Source organism: Martes martes (genome assembly GCF_963455335.1).
Source record: "Martes martes genome assembly, chromosome: 9".
In the NCBI taxonomy this organism is placed as follows: Eukaryota; Metazoa; Chordata; class Mammalia; order Carnivora; family Mustelidae; genus Martes; species Martes martes.
In genome coordinates, this window is record NC_137896.1 from 60,854,147 (window position 1) to 60,872,815 (window position 18,669).

Genomic DNA, 18,669 nt, shown 5'->3' on the forward strand with positions numbered 1-18,669 from the left:
CTGGCAGTAACTAAACCTTGCTTTAGGTTTTGCTTACTTCTAAACCATTGCTTTCTCTGTAATTTTAAGCTACTCAAAAAGTGGTTATCGGGTTTTTGGTTTTTTAGCTGCCTTTTAAATACTTAATAATATTTAATGAAAGATTCCAGAGCAAACCAGAGCCAAGATTAAAACATTAAAGTGTATTAAAACATTAAGTATACTAAAAGTATATTTATATAAAGTATATTCATATAAAGTCTATTAAAACAGTATAATACAATGATTATTGTAGCCACAAGGTATATCTTCCCAGGGGGGACGTCTCTTTGGCACGTTACTGCCCATCTTGGACTATTTTAATACAATTTTTATTCTACCAGAAAATATAAAACTGAATGGTTATTGAAGGACAAGAGAGAGAAGTAGGTTTTAAAGGGAAATTATAGGCACTGATAATCCTAATGGGGAATTATATTGTTACATATTAGGCAGGCAATCCGTTAAATAGGAAGACCTTCATTACATGGAACTGTTGAGTCAAAAGGAAGTCCAGCAAGATAACATGGGCTTTGGAGTTTTATTTCAACAGCTCTCAGATCACTGCTGTGGGTAAACTTAGGTCAGTATTATCTAAGCTTCATTTATCGTACTTGCAAAATGGGTATAATTTACCCAACTGGTTTTTAACTTGTCTTTTGTAGTAGTGAAGGTAAAGCATTTAGCATAGTCCTTGACATTTGCAATAAGAGTTCAGTTGATGAGGGGCGCCTGGGTGGCGCAGTGGGTTAAAGCCTCTGCCTTCGGCTCATGTCATGATCTCAGGATTGAGCCCTGCATCAGGCTCTGCTCCGCGGAGAGCCTGCTTCCTCCTCTCTCTCTGCCTGCCTCTCTGACTGCTTGTGATCTCTGTCTGTCAAATAAATAAATAAAATCTTAAAAAAAAAAAAGAATTCAGTTGATGATACTATGCTGTTAAGCCACATATGACTCTAATATGAGTCAAAGTTATCTTTCCCACTTCAGTAGTTCCAGTTCCTACATTTTCAAGTATTTAACAAGGTGGAAGGGGGCACACTATTTTGGGGGTACTTTTGTATATCACATTAATTGCTGATTTTTATATTCACAAAAGTCACAAAGTTGGCATTATTTAGATTTTATAGGAAATCAAAGGATACTGCAGTTTTGTTCAGATTTATTTTTGAGAGAGTGTGGCAGCTTGGGGAGGAGGGGCAGAGGGAGATGGGAGACGGAAACTCAAGTAGAGTCCTTTCTGAGCGTGGAGCCAGACTTGGCTGACTTGGCTTGACCCTGAGATCACAACCTGAGCTGAAACCAAGAGTCGGACGCTTGCCCAGCTGCACCACCCAGGCTCCCCTGCAGTATAGAGCAGTTATTTATATAACTTGTCATATTGGGCACATACTGAACTGGATTCATATCTCAATTCTATTTCCTACAACAATCTTAAACTGGGTATCTTCACATCTTAACCATATTGCCTGTTGTGTTTTAGCCAGATCATGGTAATTGGTAATTCTTCCCTCTGTACTGTCTGTAGCATGTTTGCTCTCAGATTATTATAACAAAAACGCACTACTGCAGTAAAAAATAATCCATTCTTTAGGGTGTATCTTACAGAATTTTAAAGATCTGATGCATAGAGAGGCACGGTTGACTTCTTAGTGTAGTCCCAGAGAGAAATGCCTCCCCACCCTTTTAAAACTGCTGTTATGATAACCTGAAAACAAATCTTAAATTTTTTTCAGTGACACTGTACAAGACTTTTTTTTTTTTTTTTAAGATTTAACTTACTTATTTATTTGACAGAGAGATCACAAGTAGGCAGAGAGGCAGGCAGAGAGAGAGGAGGAAGCAGGCTCCCCCCTGAGCAGAGAGCCTGATGCAGGGCTCAATCCCAGGACCCTGGGATCATGACCTGAGCCAAAGGCAGAGGCTTTAACCCACTGAGCCACCCAGGCACCCGTACAAGACTGTTTCTTAAGAGGACATTTTGTTTATCCTGCATGCTTAGTCTGTCTTATTGGTGAAGTCCTTGAAGTCATTGACCTATGCTGTTTCTATTTTTGAGATACTTAAAACTATTTTCTCATCTAGATGTTCTTTCTATTTCACACCTTGTATGGGTTTCTAGACTTCTCTGTACCTTTCATCATATTCCTTTAGTCTCTAGAGTATCAGTCCCTAGTCAGCTGGGCCAGTTTTACAGGCTCAGCCAAAATAAGAAAGTGAAATGAGGAACAGTGACTTGATTGAATCTCATACATTTGTGGAAACTCTGGTTATTAGCCTCTTGGCCTTATAATTTCAGTTGTGATTTCAAACTTGGTGTCTGGTGGTTTTTTTTTTTCCCCTCGTATTTTCATATGTTGAATTTAGATTCCCACTAAGAGAAATGAAATGGAAGTAGCCTTTCCCTACCGGAGAGTACTTCCTTTTGAGCAGTCTCTCACTACTCAAAAAAAATCACCTACAGAATCTTGGGCTCTGCCTCAGAATCTGAATCTGTATTTTCAGAAGATCCCCAAATGTTTTGTATGCACATTAATTTTTGAAAACCACTGTGCTAGTCCATCCTCTAAACTGGTCATTTATTCAAATATTTGAATCCCTCCTGTGTTCAGAAAACTCAGAATTAAGACAAAAACCTGGTTTGGGAAGTGTTTAAAAATTAGGGGAGAAACAATTGGTCAAAATGAATCATCCCATAAAGATTGGCATAGGGTCCTTTGGGCTACAAGGGATTAATTAGGCCAGGGAGGACTTCTCAGAGGAGTTGACTCTTGAGTTTGCCAGGCTGTCGAAGAAGGAAATAGCATTTTAGCATAAGGGGACACAAAAACATGAAGATGGCATGTTTGGGGTTTCCAAGTCTACATCAGAGTGTGAGGTTCTAATGAGGGAAAGGAGATGAAATTGGATTTTGAGTTTTGTTTTTTGTTCCAAAGGCAATGATTGTCTGTACTTACTAAATACCTTGTGCCAGACATGGTTCCAAACATTTCACTCAGGTTGGTCTTCATAATCACCCTGTGTGGGTAGATACTGGTTTATTATCACATTTATAGACAAACAATAAATCACAGCAGGGGGTGGTCAAACCCTGGTAGTGGAGGAGAGGGATTCAGGACTGAGGGAGTGGAGTAATCAATACAGCAGTGACAAATGGGGTCAAGTTTGATAGTTGAAAAATCCCCGTTGAATTTGGTGATCGGATCACTGGCTACTTTACCAAGTGCAGTTTGAATAGAAAGTGTGTACACGTGTGAGATTAAGATGTCTTTAGGAAAGTATGGGAGTTGAAAGAATGGAGTCTACTTTTGAAATTTGTGAAAGGAAGAAGAAACTTTACCGTATAGTGGACCATGAGGTGCTGGAGCAAGACCTGGATTTGGACTCTGCCTCTGCCACTTCTATGTGATGCCCAGTCAACTATCTATGCTAAACTGTCCAAGGAAGCCTCTTTCCTCACCCATAAAATGGAGTTATTCCCCTCACAGTGGTGTTGTGAGGATTGAATTAGATTACTGTATATTAAGTCTTTAGAAAACCGCAGGTACTCCATAAAATGGGATTACTAGGGTTGACGGGTGGGTCTGTTTCTAAAGATGAGAATGTTTATGTAAAGGTTGAGAAGCTACAGCTAAAAGCTTGAAAGTGAAAAGGGACTATCAGGTTTCACAGCTACGGAAGCCCGCTGTGTCTAGTGCTCCTAAAGCCAGAGGCCGGAAAAGAGACACCCCCAACATTTCCATCCGGAGGAGCTTAGAAACCACCTTAGAAAGTGGGTGCTAGGGCTGATTTTTGGCCCTAAAGCGAAGTACGCCTACAAAACACACTGTCTCCCAGCTTGGGGGTGTGGGTAATTTGGAAAAGGCCCGTGGGGACTGTGGTACGCTCGGGCTCCCACAAACCGTCTTTTATAAGCCTCCCTTGTGGCAGCGACCCACCCAGGGCTCCGCTGCGCCACTCTGACCGCATGTGTGCGTGACGGGCGAGCCATTTCCTGTGCACACAGCAGGACGCGGGGCCTCGGTTCGCCCGCCTCCCCTCCCCACCACCGGACACAAAGCTGGCCGGCCCCTGCGCATGCTCGGGAGCCCACGGGCCCCAGGCGCCTCCTGGCAACCAGACGCTGACTGAGCGAGGAGCCCTCAATGGATCAGCCAATCATCGCCATCACCTCCAATTCTCTAAGGGAAGACATGGCACCTGGCAGTTTGGTAGTCACCTCCACGGTACAGATGGACTTCCCGCGGCCCCGACTGCCGACTGCCATGCCCCCCACCCCCCGCCCTCGACTCCGATGGCCGAACTCTCGTCTCCCTAACGCTGGTCCTTTGTGCCCCTTGGTTTGCTTCGCACCTCTCCCTGCCTTCCTCTACCTACTCGGCAGTACAGTGGTCCTGATCTTTATCTGAGTCTACTTGGTTTTATTTCCTCTCCCCTTGCTGCTCTCATCCTTCCATTCACCCTTTATTTTCTCTATTTTCTTTACTTCTTCCATACTACCAACGGTGCTGGACAATTGCTTTCATTTCCCCCTCTGCCCAGAGGATGGGTTTTAACATAGCCGAACGCACACGTTTGTGCCCCGTCTGGTATTTTAGTATTTATAAAATATTTTAAACTACCTTCGTTTAGTTTTTAAATATGTTTGGGCAAGAGATGTTTAGCCTATCTTTTGTAAAGTGCTTCAGGCCTAAAATGAATTTGCAGTGATGAATGGGTGGAGTTTAGATGGCTTGCCTTGGGCAAAACAAAACAGCAGCTGCCAATTACCTTCCTTTAGAAGTAGTACTGTTTACTTCTCCCTTCTTCCCACTTCATTTTCCTGGTCCCCGGTAGAGGTGGGAGACTTGTCTTGACCTGCCTGAGAAAGTTTGATTTCTGTGACTGTCAATGTGCAACAGAGAAGATTCAATATAAATCTACTAACATATAGGAAAAAATTCAGACTTAGTACTGTGTATGAAACAGTGGGTTTTGTTTTGTTTCTTTTTTTAGAGAAATGCACATTTTTTTAATGATTTTCTTTTTTTTTTTGAAGATTTTATTTATTTATTTGACAGACAGAGATCACAAGTAGACAGAGAGGCAGGCAGAGAGAGAGAGGAAGCAGGCTCCCTGCTGAGCAGAGAGCCTGATTCGGGGCTTGATCCCAGGACTCTGGGATCATGACCTGAGCTGAAGGCAGGCTTTAACCCACTGAGCCACCCAGGCACCCCAGAGAAATGCACATTTCATAGTAAAACTAAAGCCCAGAGGTACTCATAAGTAGAGTGGGTATAAGTTGCTAAAAATGAAGAATGAATTATATCAGTTTTACTGATTATTATTTCTAATGAATTATTGCTCAAAATAACATATTTTATAGTAATAACAAAAGCATTATAAATGGAAGTACAATTCAATGTTTTAATGACTTTACCTAGTGAAAGTAGTACAAAAGGAAAAAACTATACAACTGTGTTCTGTTGGTGGTGAAGCTGAAACAAATGTGGAAAAATAATAAATAGGTATAAGGTACCTAAGGTGGAAACCAGGAGCGTCCTTGGAAACTAAGCAATATCAAAATCATCTGCTTTTTAACTGGGCAGGTGAGGTGCTAAAAATAAAAGGAACCATTTATTGAGCACCGGGTTTGGGTCCAAGTCTTTAAATGTATAATGATTTATTCTCGTGCCAACCTTCTTATGCCTTACTTTTATACTCCTAAGAGGGAGTTGAGGCTCGTAAGGGTTAAGTAACTTTCCTAGTGCTCCTAGTTAGTAAGTGGCAGAGCTGGAGTTCAAGCCCAAGGTGGTCTGGCTCCTCTGTCATTCTGCCTTTTTAGTGTCACATCTAGCTGGACAAGCTGAGAGAACTAGCTGTATCATATTTTTATTATACATGTTTGATAGTGTGTATAAAAACAGGAAAGGGCAGTTTTCAACATTTGCCATATCACTGGGAATTTGTATCCCAATATCACATTAACTTGATGACTATGCACTTTCACCTTGAACTTCCAGCCCAATCACCTTAACCATAAATCTTTTATGATACAATTTTGGATTTACATGACTCTTTCCTTCCTAAGAACACCAAATTTTGTCACATCTAATTTTCCTTATGACATGTCTTGTGAGATGAGGATGTTTATTACTCTCACTTTTCCAAAGGGAATTTAGATGGGAACTTAGAAGCACTTCAAGTCATAAAATAGAAATTTACAGGCAAAATTCATCATTATGTAGCTTTTATTTTAATTCAGGCTGACCAACTTGACACAGGTATTGATTTCTTCAAGCAAATGTTTTATAAAATATATTTATAATTAACTTCCATGGATCACCTCTCAAATGAGTAAGCGCATTTTATGTTTGTTAATAGAAAGCAGTGCGAAAGACATCGTCTGTTGAAAGAGAAGGATGGTGGAGAATAGCATTAACAGTATGTGTGTTTATTCTTTCTATTCATATTTCCATTGATATTTTAATCAGCCTTAAATTTCAAGTCACTAACAGTTGTAAGAAAACAGTGGACCTTATTTCCTATTTATAATTTTATTTATTTATTTAATTTTTAAAAAAGATTTTATTTGTTGGACAGGGAGAGAGACAGTGAGAGGGAACACAAGCTGGGGGAGCGGGAAAGGGAGATGCAGGCTTCCCACTGAGCAGGGAACTCGATTGCAGGGCTCCATCCCAGGACCTCATGACCTGAGCCCAAGGCAGTTGCTTAACGACTGACCCACCCAGGTAGCCCCCTATTTATAATTTTAGTACCAGCATCTGACTGAGAAACTAACTTTAAAATTTGGATGCAGGACAAAATAAAACAACTCCAGGAATCTAGGTACTTTACAGGATATCTAGATAAGATCAATCTAGTTTATGATCTTGGTGAGCTTACACAAGAAAACGCCTCCATTCTATAAAAAGGGTTTGAGTTTCAGTTTTTATCTTAGGTGGTATGGAGTTTGTGATAAGTTCTGTTCAGATGGTCAACTTAGGAAAGCAAGGTGGTAATAGATGAAAAAAAATGACCAGAGGATCCCCTGTTCAAGAGACAGCATTTCTATATTGTAGAAGTATTTCTTGTCCAGACCCTTCATAAGAGAGGGGCCCATGGGCCAAAACTTTCTAGAAATGGAACTGATTCAGTGGTAGAACCAAGCCAGGTGCTAAGTGGAAATTCGGCCACAAAAGCAGCAGGGGCTAAACTTGTAAGTCCGGCCATGCAGCCACACTGCGGCTGTGCTGTGAAAGTACCAAACCTCCTATTGGCCTGATGAAACCACATGTTCTGCCAGCTCCTCCTCAGTCTCATGTTCTTATTTTTCAGCTTCTCATTTGAGGGCTAGAGAGAAACTTGTAGTACCCACCCAGCAGAAGTAGGCTAACTTTTTTTTAGTCAAGAAACTATCCTGAGTGGTCTCAAGAGAGACCTGACATTTATAGCCCAACTGCATATCAAGGTTTCATATCTCTGAAGTTACTTTTTAAAAAGTTAATAACTTCCAACTATGGCCTCAACCCATTTGCTATCATTCAGCAACTGTCTCAGAAAGGGACGGATCATGATTCTCTTGAAATAGGGTTCTGTCAGGAGTGTTTACTATATTTGATAAAATTTTATTAAACCTTAAAACAGCAAGAAATGCTTCTTGAGAGTGACCCTTCGAAGAATGGTGTTTTAGGAGTTGTTACCAGTTTGCACACTGATCTGAAAAAATGATGTCAATTTTCCACAGAATACTCCTATCCCTGGCACTTACCACTTGAAAACTTTCATTGAAGAGTCCCTATTAAATCCAGTGATAGCAACCTACAATTTTAAAAACGAAGGAAGGAAAAGACCACCTCTTGTGCAAAGAAACAATCTGGTACTAAATGACCTTCCCCTGTACGCACCTCCTGACTTCTTGGACTTGTTAAAGAAGCAACTGGCCTCGTACTCATTTAAAGACAAACCGCGGTCAAGTGCCAGCACGCCGGTTTACAAAGATCAGGTAAGGTGCTCCTAGCAGCTGGGTTCTTGTGGAAAAGCTACCAAAAGCCCCTGAGGAGAATATCCTATGTACTTTGAGTGCCTCTTCCCCAGGAGAAATTGAAAACCTATAGGATGCCTTATTGCTTACAGAAATCAAACAAGGGCTGCCTGATTTGCAAGTACATCACGTCCAGCAGGATATTCCCCTTTGAGGCCTCCTTAACCTGAGGAGAATACATGGGGAAGAACTGTTCCCTCTCCAGGCACTCCTGGCGGGATTCCCCTGACTTGGGGAGCTTCTGGAATCTTATCTGTGCTTGGGCCATACTTCTGTTTCGTCAGGCAGTTCATACAGTGTACCCTCTCCTTCCAAAGAGAAAATTTTTCCAGTAAGTAGTGCCCTTTAATTAGAGTGTGAATATAACCAGATACCATAGGGAAAGCTTTTTAAAAACGTCTTGTAGAAGTGAGCCCTGCGGTACCAGGAAGGTCACATTCTACGCTCTGCTCCGCCAGTTCATTCATAACACTGGAAATAAGAGCTCCGCTGTGCTTCCAGTCCCGGGCTAGGTTCTGTGCAGGGAAGATGTTCCTGACTGGGGAGTATTTGAGTAAGAATACAAGAACAAATATATCAAGCGCTAAGATAAATAGCATGGCAGGAAATGCCAGGGGTATTCAGTGTAGGCTGGGTTGAAAAGCTGGAAGGCTCCCGGGATTAAGTAGGACCCAAGCCGGACCTTGAATAATACATGACATTTATGTGGCTCTTAATAGCTTACTGTGAGTTTCCACACGTATTCTCATAGTTGTTCTTCCCCAGCATTCTGAAATAGGCAGAACAGATGTTACCCCCATTTTATATGTGAAGACCATGGTGAGAGGATACTAAGTCACTTGTTCAGAGGCACGTAGATAGGTAGGTGAGGCAGTACTTTTAACTGAGGGTTTCTGAGCCCAATTTGGTGCCTTGTCCAGAGCTCCTCCGGCTATGAACGAGTGGCAGAGTTGGCGGGGGGGGGGGGGGGGGGCGGGTAATAAAGGGAGGTGTTCAAGGGAGGGGCGTAACACTGTGGAAGGCCTGCTCCAGGCTGGCAGAGAGAGACTTGTGACTTGGCCTTTGGGACTGGGGACTTGAGGCCTCCCATTTATTAAAGATTTCTTTTATTTATTTGAGAGAGAGAGAGAGAGTAAGAGCATGAGTAGGGGAGGCTCAGAGGGAGAAGCAGACTGCCCACTGAGCGGGGAGCCCCATGCGGGTCTCAAACCCCAAGACTCTGGGATCATGACTGAGCCAAAAGCAGATGCTTAACTGACAGAGCCACCCACGAGGTCCAGGCCTCCCATTTATAAAGAAGCCAGTAATAGTATCAACCCCTACAACTTTTTCAGAATATTGTGATAATTTGAGAAGAAATGCATTGCCACTGGAGGTTGAATTATATGCAAGGGCTGTGGTTGTGAAGATGGACAAGACATTTTCAACAGGATGAGCCTGTCATAGCCAACACGGAAACCCTTCCTACTGTTTTGCAAATTATGGCTTTGAAACAGGGCAGAGTGATAAATGTTCATTGGGTAAATCTTATCCTGTTTGCTTCAGTGGATGAATACAAACACTAAATTATGCTGACTTTTATGGCTCAGTATCGGGTAACCATGCTACATGTGAAATCATTCTGGCCACCCCCAGGGCAGAATCCTCCTTCCTCATTCTGCACCACTGTTTACTGCCCTTCTGTTTCCTCTCTTCTTGCTTTTAGGGGTTATTGAGGGTAGGTCAAGCCCCACTGCTGAAAGGAGAAAACATAGATGGTTGGTATTAGGCAAAATCTAAAGCTTTAAAAGACCGTAAGAATTTGGCTTACCCAGAGGGGTAGATAAAATCTGGAAAAAAAAAAAAAAAAGAATTTGGCTTACCCAGAGGGGTAGATAAAATCTGAAAACAAACTCTTTCTGTTTCTTTCTCCTCTCTCTCCTGACCTCCCCCAAAGGATTGTGCTATAGAAAATGGAAGAATTAAATGTTTTCCTAATTTGCTAATTTGCTGTTTCAAAGGATCTACGATAATGTTCTCAGGAGGAGAGACATTCAGATGTGGCATTGTTTACTCACCAATAAAATTCACAATTCTGTTTTTTTTTTAAACGCAAAGTTCAGTAAAATAATAATTTGAATCTGAAGTAGATAGAGTAGACGTTGTTATTTATTAATATGGAACTATATTCTCCAGCTTCACAATTTTTAATAGAACATTCACTTTATACCCGCATTAGTGCTGCTTTTTTATTTGTAAGAAATTTTTTGCTATTTTCGACACCTTTATTCTTATGCATGTAACTCACTGGAGCATCTGTATCAAAGACTCAGATCAGATGTGTGTGTGTGTGTGTGCGCGCGCGCGCGTGCGCCCATGCGCACGCGCGTGTATTCTCATCTATGTCTGGCTCTTTCCAAAGACTGTTTGAGATGGCCCTACGATTTTTACAATAATTCTTTCTGTTTTTATGTTGGAGGAGTATTAGGTTTTTATTGTAGGACATGTGTGCAGATGTGGGGCTGTGTCTCTCCCCGTCTATACTGTTATGAGCTTCTCTTGGCCTTGTTGCCATCCTCCAGTGACCCCTGGGTTCCTCCCAATCGTTTCTGGATGATTTTAGCTCCTTCGTGTCACCACTCTCTCCAAAGTGCCTGTCATGATTTTAATGCACCCGTGCGTGATCTTCCAACAACCTGGCTTTTCAGTTTCTTGAATTCTCCTCTGCCTCAGTCACTCGCTCTTTAGAGTTGTTTTGTTTGTTCGGTTGGGTTTCTTGGCTTTGTTGTTTTTGTTTTTGTTTTTTACACCCCTTAGAGTTTCTCAAGACCAATCATTTTAACCCTCCACAGTCTCAACTGCAGGTAACCCATTCTTCTCACCCTCTCCGGATCTTCTGTTTCACTCAGCCTAGCACCCTAACCCCCCAAATTTTTCTGTCCTCCCCATCCCTAATCCATGGATCTGACCTCCTTTTTCAGTGCCTCTGACTTTCTGATGTTTTTCTTCTTCGCGGAGCTTCAGGTCCTAGTCACTTCAGAGTTTCCCCCTGCACACGCCTGCAGTCCCTGCCCAGGGGGCTCATCTTACCTGTCTAGCAAGGCTGTCACACTGGTTAAGTCCAAGTCTCTAGGAACTTGGTCCCTGCATCCATGTTGCTGAATGACTAGTCTCGTTTTAAATTCTTCACCTTTCTTGCCACTGAACGGATTTCCCTGGTGTTTTCTCTGCCACTCTTGCAGGTGGCTTTATCTCACATCTCCCCTCTTTCCATAGCCCCAAGTCCTCATCCTCAGCCCTCCCTGTTCTCTCTTCTCACTTCCTTCAGCCCCTTCTCCCTGACTTCTTCATGTAGGAGTGCCCCGACCCTCTTCCCCTTCTACACTCACTCCCTTGGTGATTTCATTCAGCCCCAAGGCTTTGGACACCATCTAATTGTTGGAGATTTCCAAATTTATATCTCCTTCCCAGACTTCTCTCTTGAGCTCCGGACTTGTATATCCAACTGCTTTCTTGACGTCTGCACTTGTATGTCTAAGTCAGGGTTTCTCAACTTTGGCACTATTGACATTTTTGGATGGTATAATTCTTTGTTGTGGGGGCTGTTCTGAACTTTGTAGATGTTCAGCAGCATTCCTGAATAATGAGATGCCATAAGCTAAGTAGATGCCATTAACAGTCCCCCCTCCCAGTTGTAACAACCCAAACTGTCTCCAGACATTGCCAAATGTTCCCTGGGGGGTGAGAAGGGGGTAATAAAACCAGCAAACCAACCAATTAACCAACAAATCCATCTCCTTCTGATTGAGAACCTTTGTGACAGTGGGTGTGACCTCTGAGTGGCTGTTCTCAGGGTCAACAGGTTTATTGGGACCTGGCTTCATCTCCCTCTCTTCCTGCCCCTCGTCTCCTGGCTGCTTCTTGAGCTTGCTGCTGCACCTGTCTTTGCATTGGATCCTCCTTCTTCTGGAATGCTTTTATTCCATCTATCTTCATGGCTCACTCCATCGCCTTCTTCAAGTCTTTCTTCAAGTGTCACCTTCTCAATAAGCCCCATTTAAATTCACCACCTGACACTCCTGAACTTAGGGAATCCTGCCCTTCTTATTTTTTCTTTAGCACCTGTAGCCATCAATACACTTTATAATTTACTTGTACTTTGCATTTATTATTTATTGTCTGTTTTCCCCCATGAGCTTGATGAGGACATGAATATTTATCTTTTTTACTCACTGTTACATCTTTGCCTTTAGAACAGTATCTGATTAATATGCGTTGAATGTGGAATGAATGAACGATTATCCAGCTCTTTGATTTCTGTCTGGGTCTTACTCTATTTGTTTCTTTGGATGTGTGATTTTCTTTGACCCTGTGTACATTGTTCACTGTTCCTCAAAACTGATTTTCATGAACCCAAAGACCTAAATGAAAGTGTTTTCCTTCAGGGAAGGCTTGCTTTTGGTTCTGCTTTAGGGGGTAGCTACCAATCTGGGGCCACTTAAAATACACTGCTCATGAATTCTTGGGTCCCTCCAGTGATGGTACTTTGTGAAAGGGACCAGTCCATAGTTACAGTCTCTCAAGAGTGGATTTCTTCCTCCTTTTCCAATTCTGCTTAGCATCAAGGCAACTCTGTGTACAGACTCTTAACATTGGGTGATACGGGAGGGCTTACTTTCAGAAAGTGCTCTTCTAGGGTCTCTAATTCCTGTGGGTAGGACCCCCATTAGATCATCATCACTGATGGGCCTAAGCTTTGGCCTCTGGATCCTCGTAAGAAAATGCAGCTCTGTTCTTCTGCTGAGTTTAGTCTGAACCAGCAAACATCCTCTGGGCAAAACTTGGCCACTTAACCTCTCTGGCTTCTTGCTATGTCTTGCTTTGGGGTTCTTAAATTTCCTTATTATCTGGTTAGCAATTTCTTGTCATTTTAAAAACTCTTGCTTATTTGCTTTTAATATTTTATTCCTCATTTCTAGTAGTTGTCTGCAGTGAGAAAGCTCATCATCCAAATAACCTAGCTCACCACTAATAGAAACCAGACCTTTTTTCCCCTTAGAAATATACTGTGAATCATTTCCACACCATTATGTGTTCTCTACATCATCTTAAATAGCTGCATAGTATTCTACTAGATGGACGTATCCTGGTGTATTCAGCATTTTCTGCTGTTAGTCACAGAGTGGAGTTGTTGGGGAAGGGAATGTAGCTGTCTAAGTCTTTAGAGATGCATTGCCAAATGCTTTTACAGAAAAATTGTGCCATCCTGCATCTCTCTCTTGCAGAATATAATAAATCTGGTACCATTTTATATCCACTGTTTATGTTTTCAACTAAAAACATTAATCAAATGACTGAAATGGGAAATGTTAAAGTATAAACTTGAAATCAGCGTGCTAGGAGAGCTCCTGAACAACCCGAAGCCTGCTACATCTGTGCCAGTCTCCTGACCATGCACAGGAAAGGGAGAAGATAGTGACTCCGCCCCTGTCTATAGCCAGTGAGTCAGTGACTGTGCGGCTTCCACACTTTTGCACCGAAGGGTAAAAATGAGTCATGTTCTTTTTTTTTTTTTTAATTTTTATTTCAGATAGTTAACGTACAGTGCAATAGTGTTTCCTGGAATAGAGTCATGTTCTCTTACAATCCAGTTGAAATAGATAGTCTAGTTTAAAAATGAAGAAAGGATATGAACTGGCAATTCACAAAGAGATATACCAGTTCCTTAAAAAAAAAAAAAAAAAGGCACAAAGTGATGCTTGGTTTCAGCTAATAATTAAATAATTACAAAGGAACAAAAGCAGCTAGACACTTCTTTCTTTTTTTTTTGCCTGTCAGATGATCAACAGTTTAAGTTTGATGATACCCGTTATTGGCAAAGGGGGTGCGGAAACATATTCTCACACATTGTTTGTATAATACAAATTGTTGCGAGTATTTTGGAAGGTAATTTGGTAATTCCTAGCAGCTTTAAAGGCATATAGTAAGGGATGCCTGGGTGGTTCCATTGGTTGCCTTCAGCTCGGGTCATGATCCCAGGGTCCTGGAATGAAGTCCTGCATCAAGCTCCTTGCTCAGTGGGGAGCCTGCTTCTCCCTCTGCCTGCTTCTCTCACTGCTGGTGTTCCATCTCCCTCTTTCTCTGACAAATAAATAAATAAAATCTCTTTAAAAATGCATACAGTAGGGCGCCTGGGTGGCTCAGTGGGTTAAGCCTCTGCCTTCGGCTCAGGTCATAATCTCAGGGTCTGGGTCGAGCCCCACATTGGGTGTTCTGCTCAGCAGGGAGCCTGCTTCCCCCTCTCTCTCTGCCTGCCTCTCTGCCTACTTGTGATCTCTGTCAAATAAATGAATGAAATCTTTTAAAAATTTAAAAAAAAAATAGGGGTGCCGGGGTGGCTTAGTGGGTTAAAGCCTCTACCTTCTGCTCAGGTCATGATCTCAGGGTCCTGGGATCGAGCCCTGCGTCGGGCTCTCTGCTTGGTTGGGAACCTGCTTCCCCTCTCTCTCTGCCTGCTTCTCTGCCTACCCGTTATCTCTCTCTCTCTGTGTCAAATAAATAAAATCTTAAAAAAAAAATTAAAAAAAATAAAAATAGTGAGGTGAATCTATGTGTTGATATGGAAGCATCTCCAAGATACATATTAATAAAATACTCAAGCAACAAACCAATATTTCTAGCATAATTCCATTTGTATGAATGAAAACATATACCTATAGACAATGTTAAATGCATCCTTTCTTGAGAGTTATTTAAGCAATCATTAACAGTGGTTTCCATTTGAGAAGTAAAGGTTACATAGGGCACAAGGAGACTTACCGTTATTTTTTTCTTTCTGTAGACTTTGAATGTATGCAAGTAATATTCTTTCCAATCATGCTCATTTGTAAAGAAATCAAAATTTTTTTCAACATTTTTTCTATTTTATCTCATTACATTTTCCATTTTAAAACTTCTCTTATTTACTTCCTAGGTTGGGAACATTTCCGTAATTATCAGAAACAAAATTTTTAAATTGCTTCAAACTTCTCTCCAGACTTTTGCCTTGGAAGATGAAGCTCACATAAAAGGAAACAAATTTGGTGATTCCACCTTCCCAACTCTCAGGTCAAAAGGGGATTGTCAGGCTGGAAAGGCACCCCTATTAACTTAGAAAATGAGCCAAAGGGGAGGAAATGAGCCAAAAGGTCCATTTTATTTTATTTTTGAATTTTTTATTATTTAAAAAAATTTTTTTTATTTATTCATTTGAGAGAGAGAGAGCGAGCAAGGGCACAGCAGGGGAGAGGGTCAGAGGGTGAAAGAGAGGGAGAAACAGACCCCACTGAGCAGGATGCCCAATACAGGGCTCAATCCCAGGACTCTGGGATCATGACATGAGCCTAAGGCAGACCCTTAACCAACTGAGCCACCCAGGTGCCCCTATTTTATTTTAATTTTTTCAAAGATTTATTTATTTTTATTTTAGAGAGAGAGAGAGAATGGGGGTGGGGAGGTAGAGAGAGAATCCCAAGCAGACTCTTTGCTGAGCAGAGAGCTCGATGTAGGGCTCGATCTCACAGCCCTGGAATCATGACCTGAGCCAAAATCAAGAGTCAGATGCTCAATCCTCCCAGCGCCCCCAAAGGATCCATTTTAATGTGTTCAAAAGACATCCTTGAACAGCCAGTTAGGAGACTGATGTTGAGAAAATCTGGCGGATTCTTTGATCGTTGTTAGCTGTGTTTATAGCTGTGATGTTTTTTTTTTTTTTAAAGATTTTATTTATTTATTTGACAGAGAGACAGAGATCACAAGTAGGCAGAGAGGCAGGCAGAGAGAGAGGGGGAAGCAGGCTCCCCGCCAAGCAGAGAGCCTGATGCGGGGCTCGATCCCAGGACCCCGAGATCCTGTCCTGAGCCGAAGACAGAGGCTTTAACCCACTGAGCCACCCAGGCGCCCCTAGCTGTGATGTCTCTGAAGACACGTTCGTTGATTTGAAAACCATTGCATGGTAAAAATAATGGCTGGTGGAATTTTCAACAGAATGGTTTTGCATTGACAAAATACCCATGGAGAGAAACCTTGTGCCCAAAGAGGGGCTGACAAGTAATATAGGGAACTAGAGACTTAAATGTTGGGATAATGGAATGCAAAATGTAGATGGAACAACTCATTGTGTATTTTTAAGAAGATTTATTTATCTGTTTTAGAGGAAGAGTGAGAGTGTGCCAGCAGGGGGAGGGGCAGAGGGAGAAAGAATCTCAAGCTGACTCCTCACTGAGCGTGGAGCCTGTGATCGGACTCCTTCTTAGGACCCTGAGATAGTGACCTGAACTGAAATGTTATGACCCCATAGAAAGCACTGGCTTAAAATACATTCCTGTGCTCCCATGGTATGATTAAACAAACAAACTCACGTTTCCTTGGTGTTTATTATGTCCAGTGAACAATTAACAAGGCACAGGTGCATCAGGACAATGTATGTATTTCATCATAAAATCTGTATTTACTGATATTATCACTGTAGCCATGAAAAGCTGCCCCTGCAATCAAAATAGTATTAATATGTGAAAGACAGCTGTGGGGCAAAATATAACAGCTGAACTTCCTTGTGGCAGATAATGCCAGGGTATGGATGCCTCATTTTCAGCAGAGGCAGCCTTGTATTTCTAAACCTGGTTTTAAAATAATAGAGGTGGGGGAGATTGTTCACTTCCAGGAAGGCTTCTTTCCAGGATTTTGTAACACAAGTCCTCCTTGCCAGCTCCTTCAACCTAGGTATTTCTGGAGATTGGGTCAGTCTTCTTTCCCCTGGCTCCTAGTTCTCCTTCCCTCTCTTCATCCTCTCTGTCACACATCCCAGTCTCTGTGCATACCAGTTCCTGACACTCCCTTCAGTCACATACTCCTGGGTTAATACCTGTAGATCCAGAGACAATGGAGCTTCCCAGGTACTTTGCAACAAGCTTGGCAGTGGGCAAACAGTCTCTTTTGCAACATTCCTCCTTAAAGTGTCCTCCATGGCCGCCTTGAGGAAGTCCTGCCTTCCCTGAAACCCCAATCAAATTTCAGTCTTTGCCATCTTTAAACCACTCAGGTGGATTTATTTATTTAATTACACCCCCCCCCCCAACCCTGGCTTTATTGAGGTATGATCATTAGATCCCACATATGAGTGATACAAAACAGTATCTGTCTTTCTCTGGCTTATTGCACTTGACATAATGTGTTCCAGTTTCAACCCTGTTGTTGCAAATGGCAGGATTTCTTTTTTCACAGTTGAATAATATTCCTTTGATACACACACAGAAGTATGATCATACATAGGATCACACACACACATATAGCATTTTTATCAGATATATATATTCATTACCCACTCCTCCATCAGTGGACACTTAGGTTGTTATTTCTTTTTCTTGCCTAATTATTCTGGTTAGGGCTTCCAATACTATGTTGAATAGGAATGGAAAAAGTGAACACCCTTGTCCTATTCCTGACGTTAGAGGAAAAGCTTTTAGTTTTTCACCACTGAGTATGTGAGACTAGGTGTGGGTCATCAGTTGGTTTTAATCTCTCCCGACCCCAAAGTCTCCAATTTGTCTTTTATCATTTATCATTTTATTTATAGTATTTTATATTAGAATTGTTTACATAGGGGCACCTGGGTGGCTCAGTCAGTTAAGCGGCTGCCTTTGGTTCAGGTCATGATCCCAGGGCCCAGGGATCAAGACCCACGTTGGGCTCCCTGCTCAGTGGAGAGCCTGCTTCTCCCTCTCCCTCTGCCTGCCACTCTGCTGACTTGTGTTCTCTCTCTATTGCTCTATCAAATAAATAAATAAAATCTTAAAAAAAGAAGAATTGTTATGTATGTGCTTTTCCACTCCTACTGGCCAGGGGCCATATCTCTCTTACCCTTATATTCCCCTCCACACCTAGCAGTGCTTTACCCACACAGCAGGCTCACAAAATGGTAGTTGAATGGATTTGTTAGGTCTAGTACATTTAAAATATGATCAATTGTACAGAATTCTTCTATGCACCCTCTCAGGCACACTATCATAAAGTTTACCATGAGAAGGGACTATTTGTTGAATAGGTTTCATCTTTGAAAATGTACTTTTTCCACTATTAAGACCAAGAATAAATTACATAACACTGTATGGTCATAAAATAAAGGATTACAAATGACAGGTAATAAGATAAAGTGAGCTTAAGACCTGTATTAATCTATTTTTGGTGTCTTCGTCCATTCTCTGCAGTCAGTTAAGCTCTCACCGGGGCAATACGATCTACTTCCTGCACCGGTTCCCAAGCACGCTTCCAGGTAACTTTATACACCTATTAAGTCGCTTTTAATAATTTCACTCGTGCCTTTTTATTTACATACTTAGCCAATACTAATGGCTTTTAAACCTTGTTTATGCCCATCATCTCTAGATTAGCATTTTCAAATATTTAGTGAGAGATAGGAAATAAATTAACAATGTTCCCATATTAAAAAATAGATTTAGAACATCTTTTTTTTTTTTTTTAACACAGGAGCTTTGTATTTCGTTCTACAGTTCAAAGATTTCCAACAGGCTGCTTCACTCCTGTAAGTATATTGTAGATAATTAACACATGATGAATTTGATGTTTAAAATACGCAGTGGTTCATTTTGACATAT

At 41.6% G+C, this 18,669-nt stretch overlaps 1 protein-coding gene across 1 annotated transcript in view; it reads left to right on the forward strand.

Moving 5' to 3' along the window:
* Positions 1-4,160: 4,160 nt before the first annotated feature.
* The window catches only part of STPG4 (sperm-tail PG-rich repeat containing 4), a gene marked incomplete at both ends in the record, with an annotated part of 40,230 nt that continues 25,721 nt past the window's right edge, over positions 4,161-18,669 (forward strand). The window contains 5 exon segments of the mRNA XM_080813251.1: positions 4,161-4,241; positions 6,379-6,438; positions 7,742-7,999; positions 18,262-18,326; positions 18,542-18,596. Of these exon segments, the coding sequence (XP_080669377.1) occupies positions 4,161-4,241; positions 6,379-6,438; positions 7,742-7,999; positions 18,262-18,326; positions 18,542-18,596 (519 nt within the window).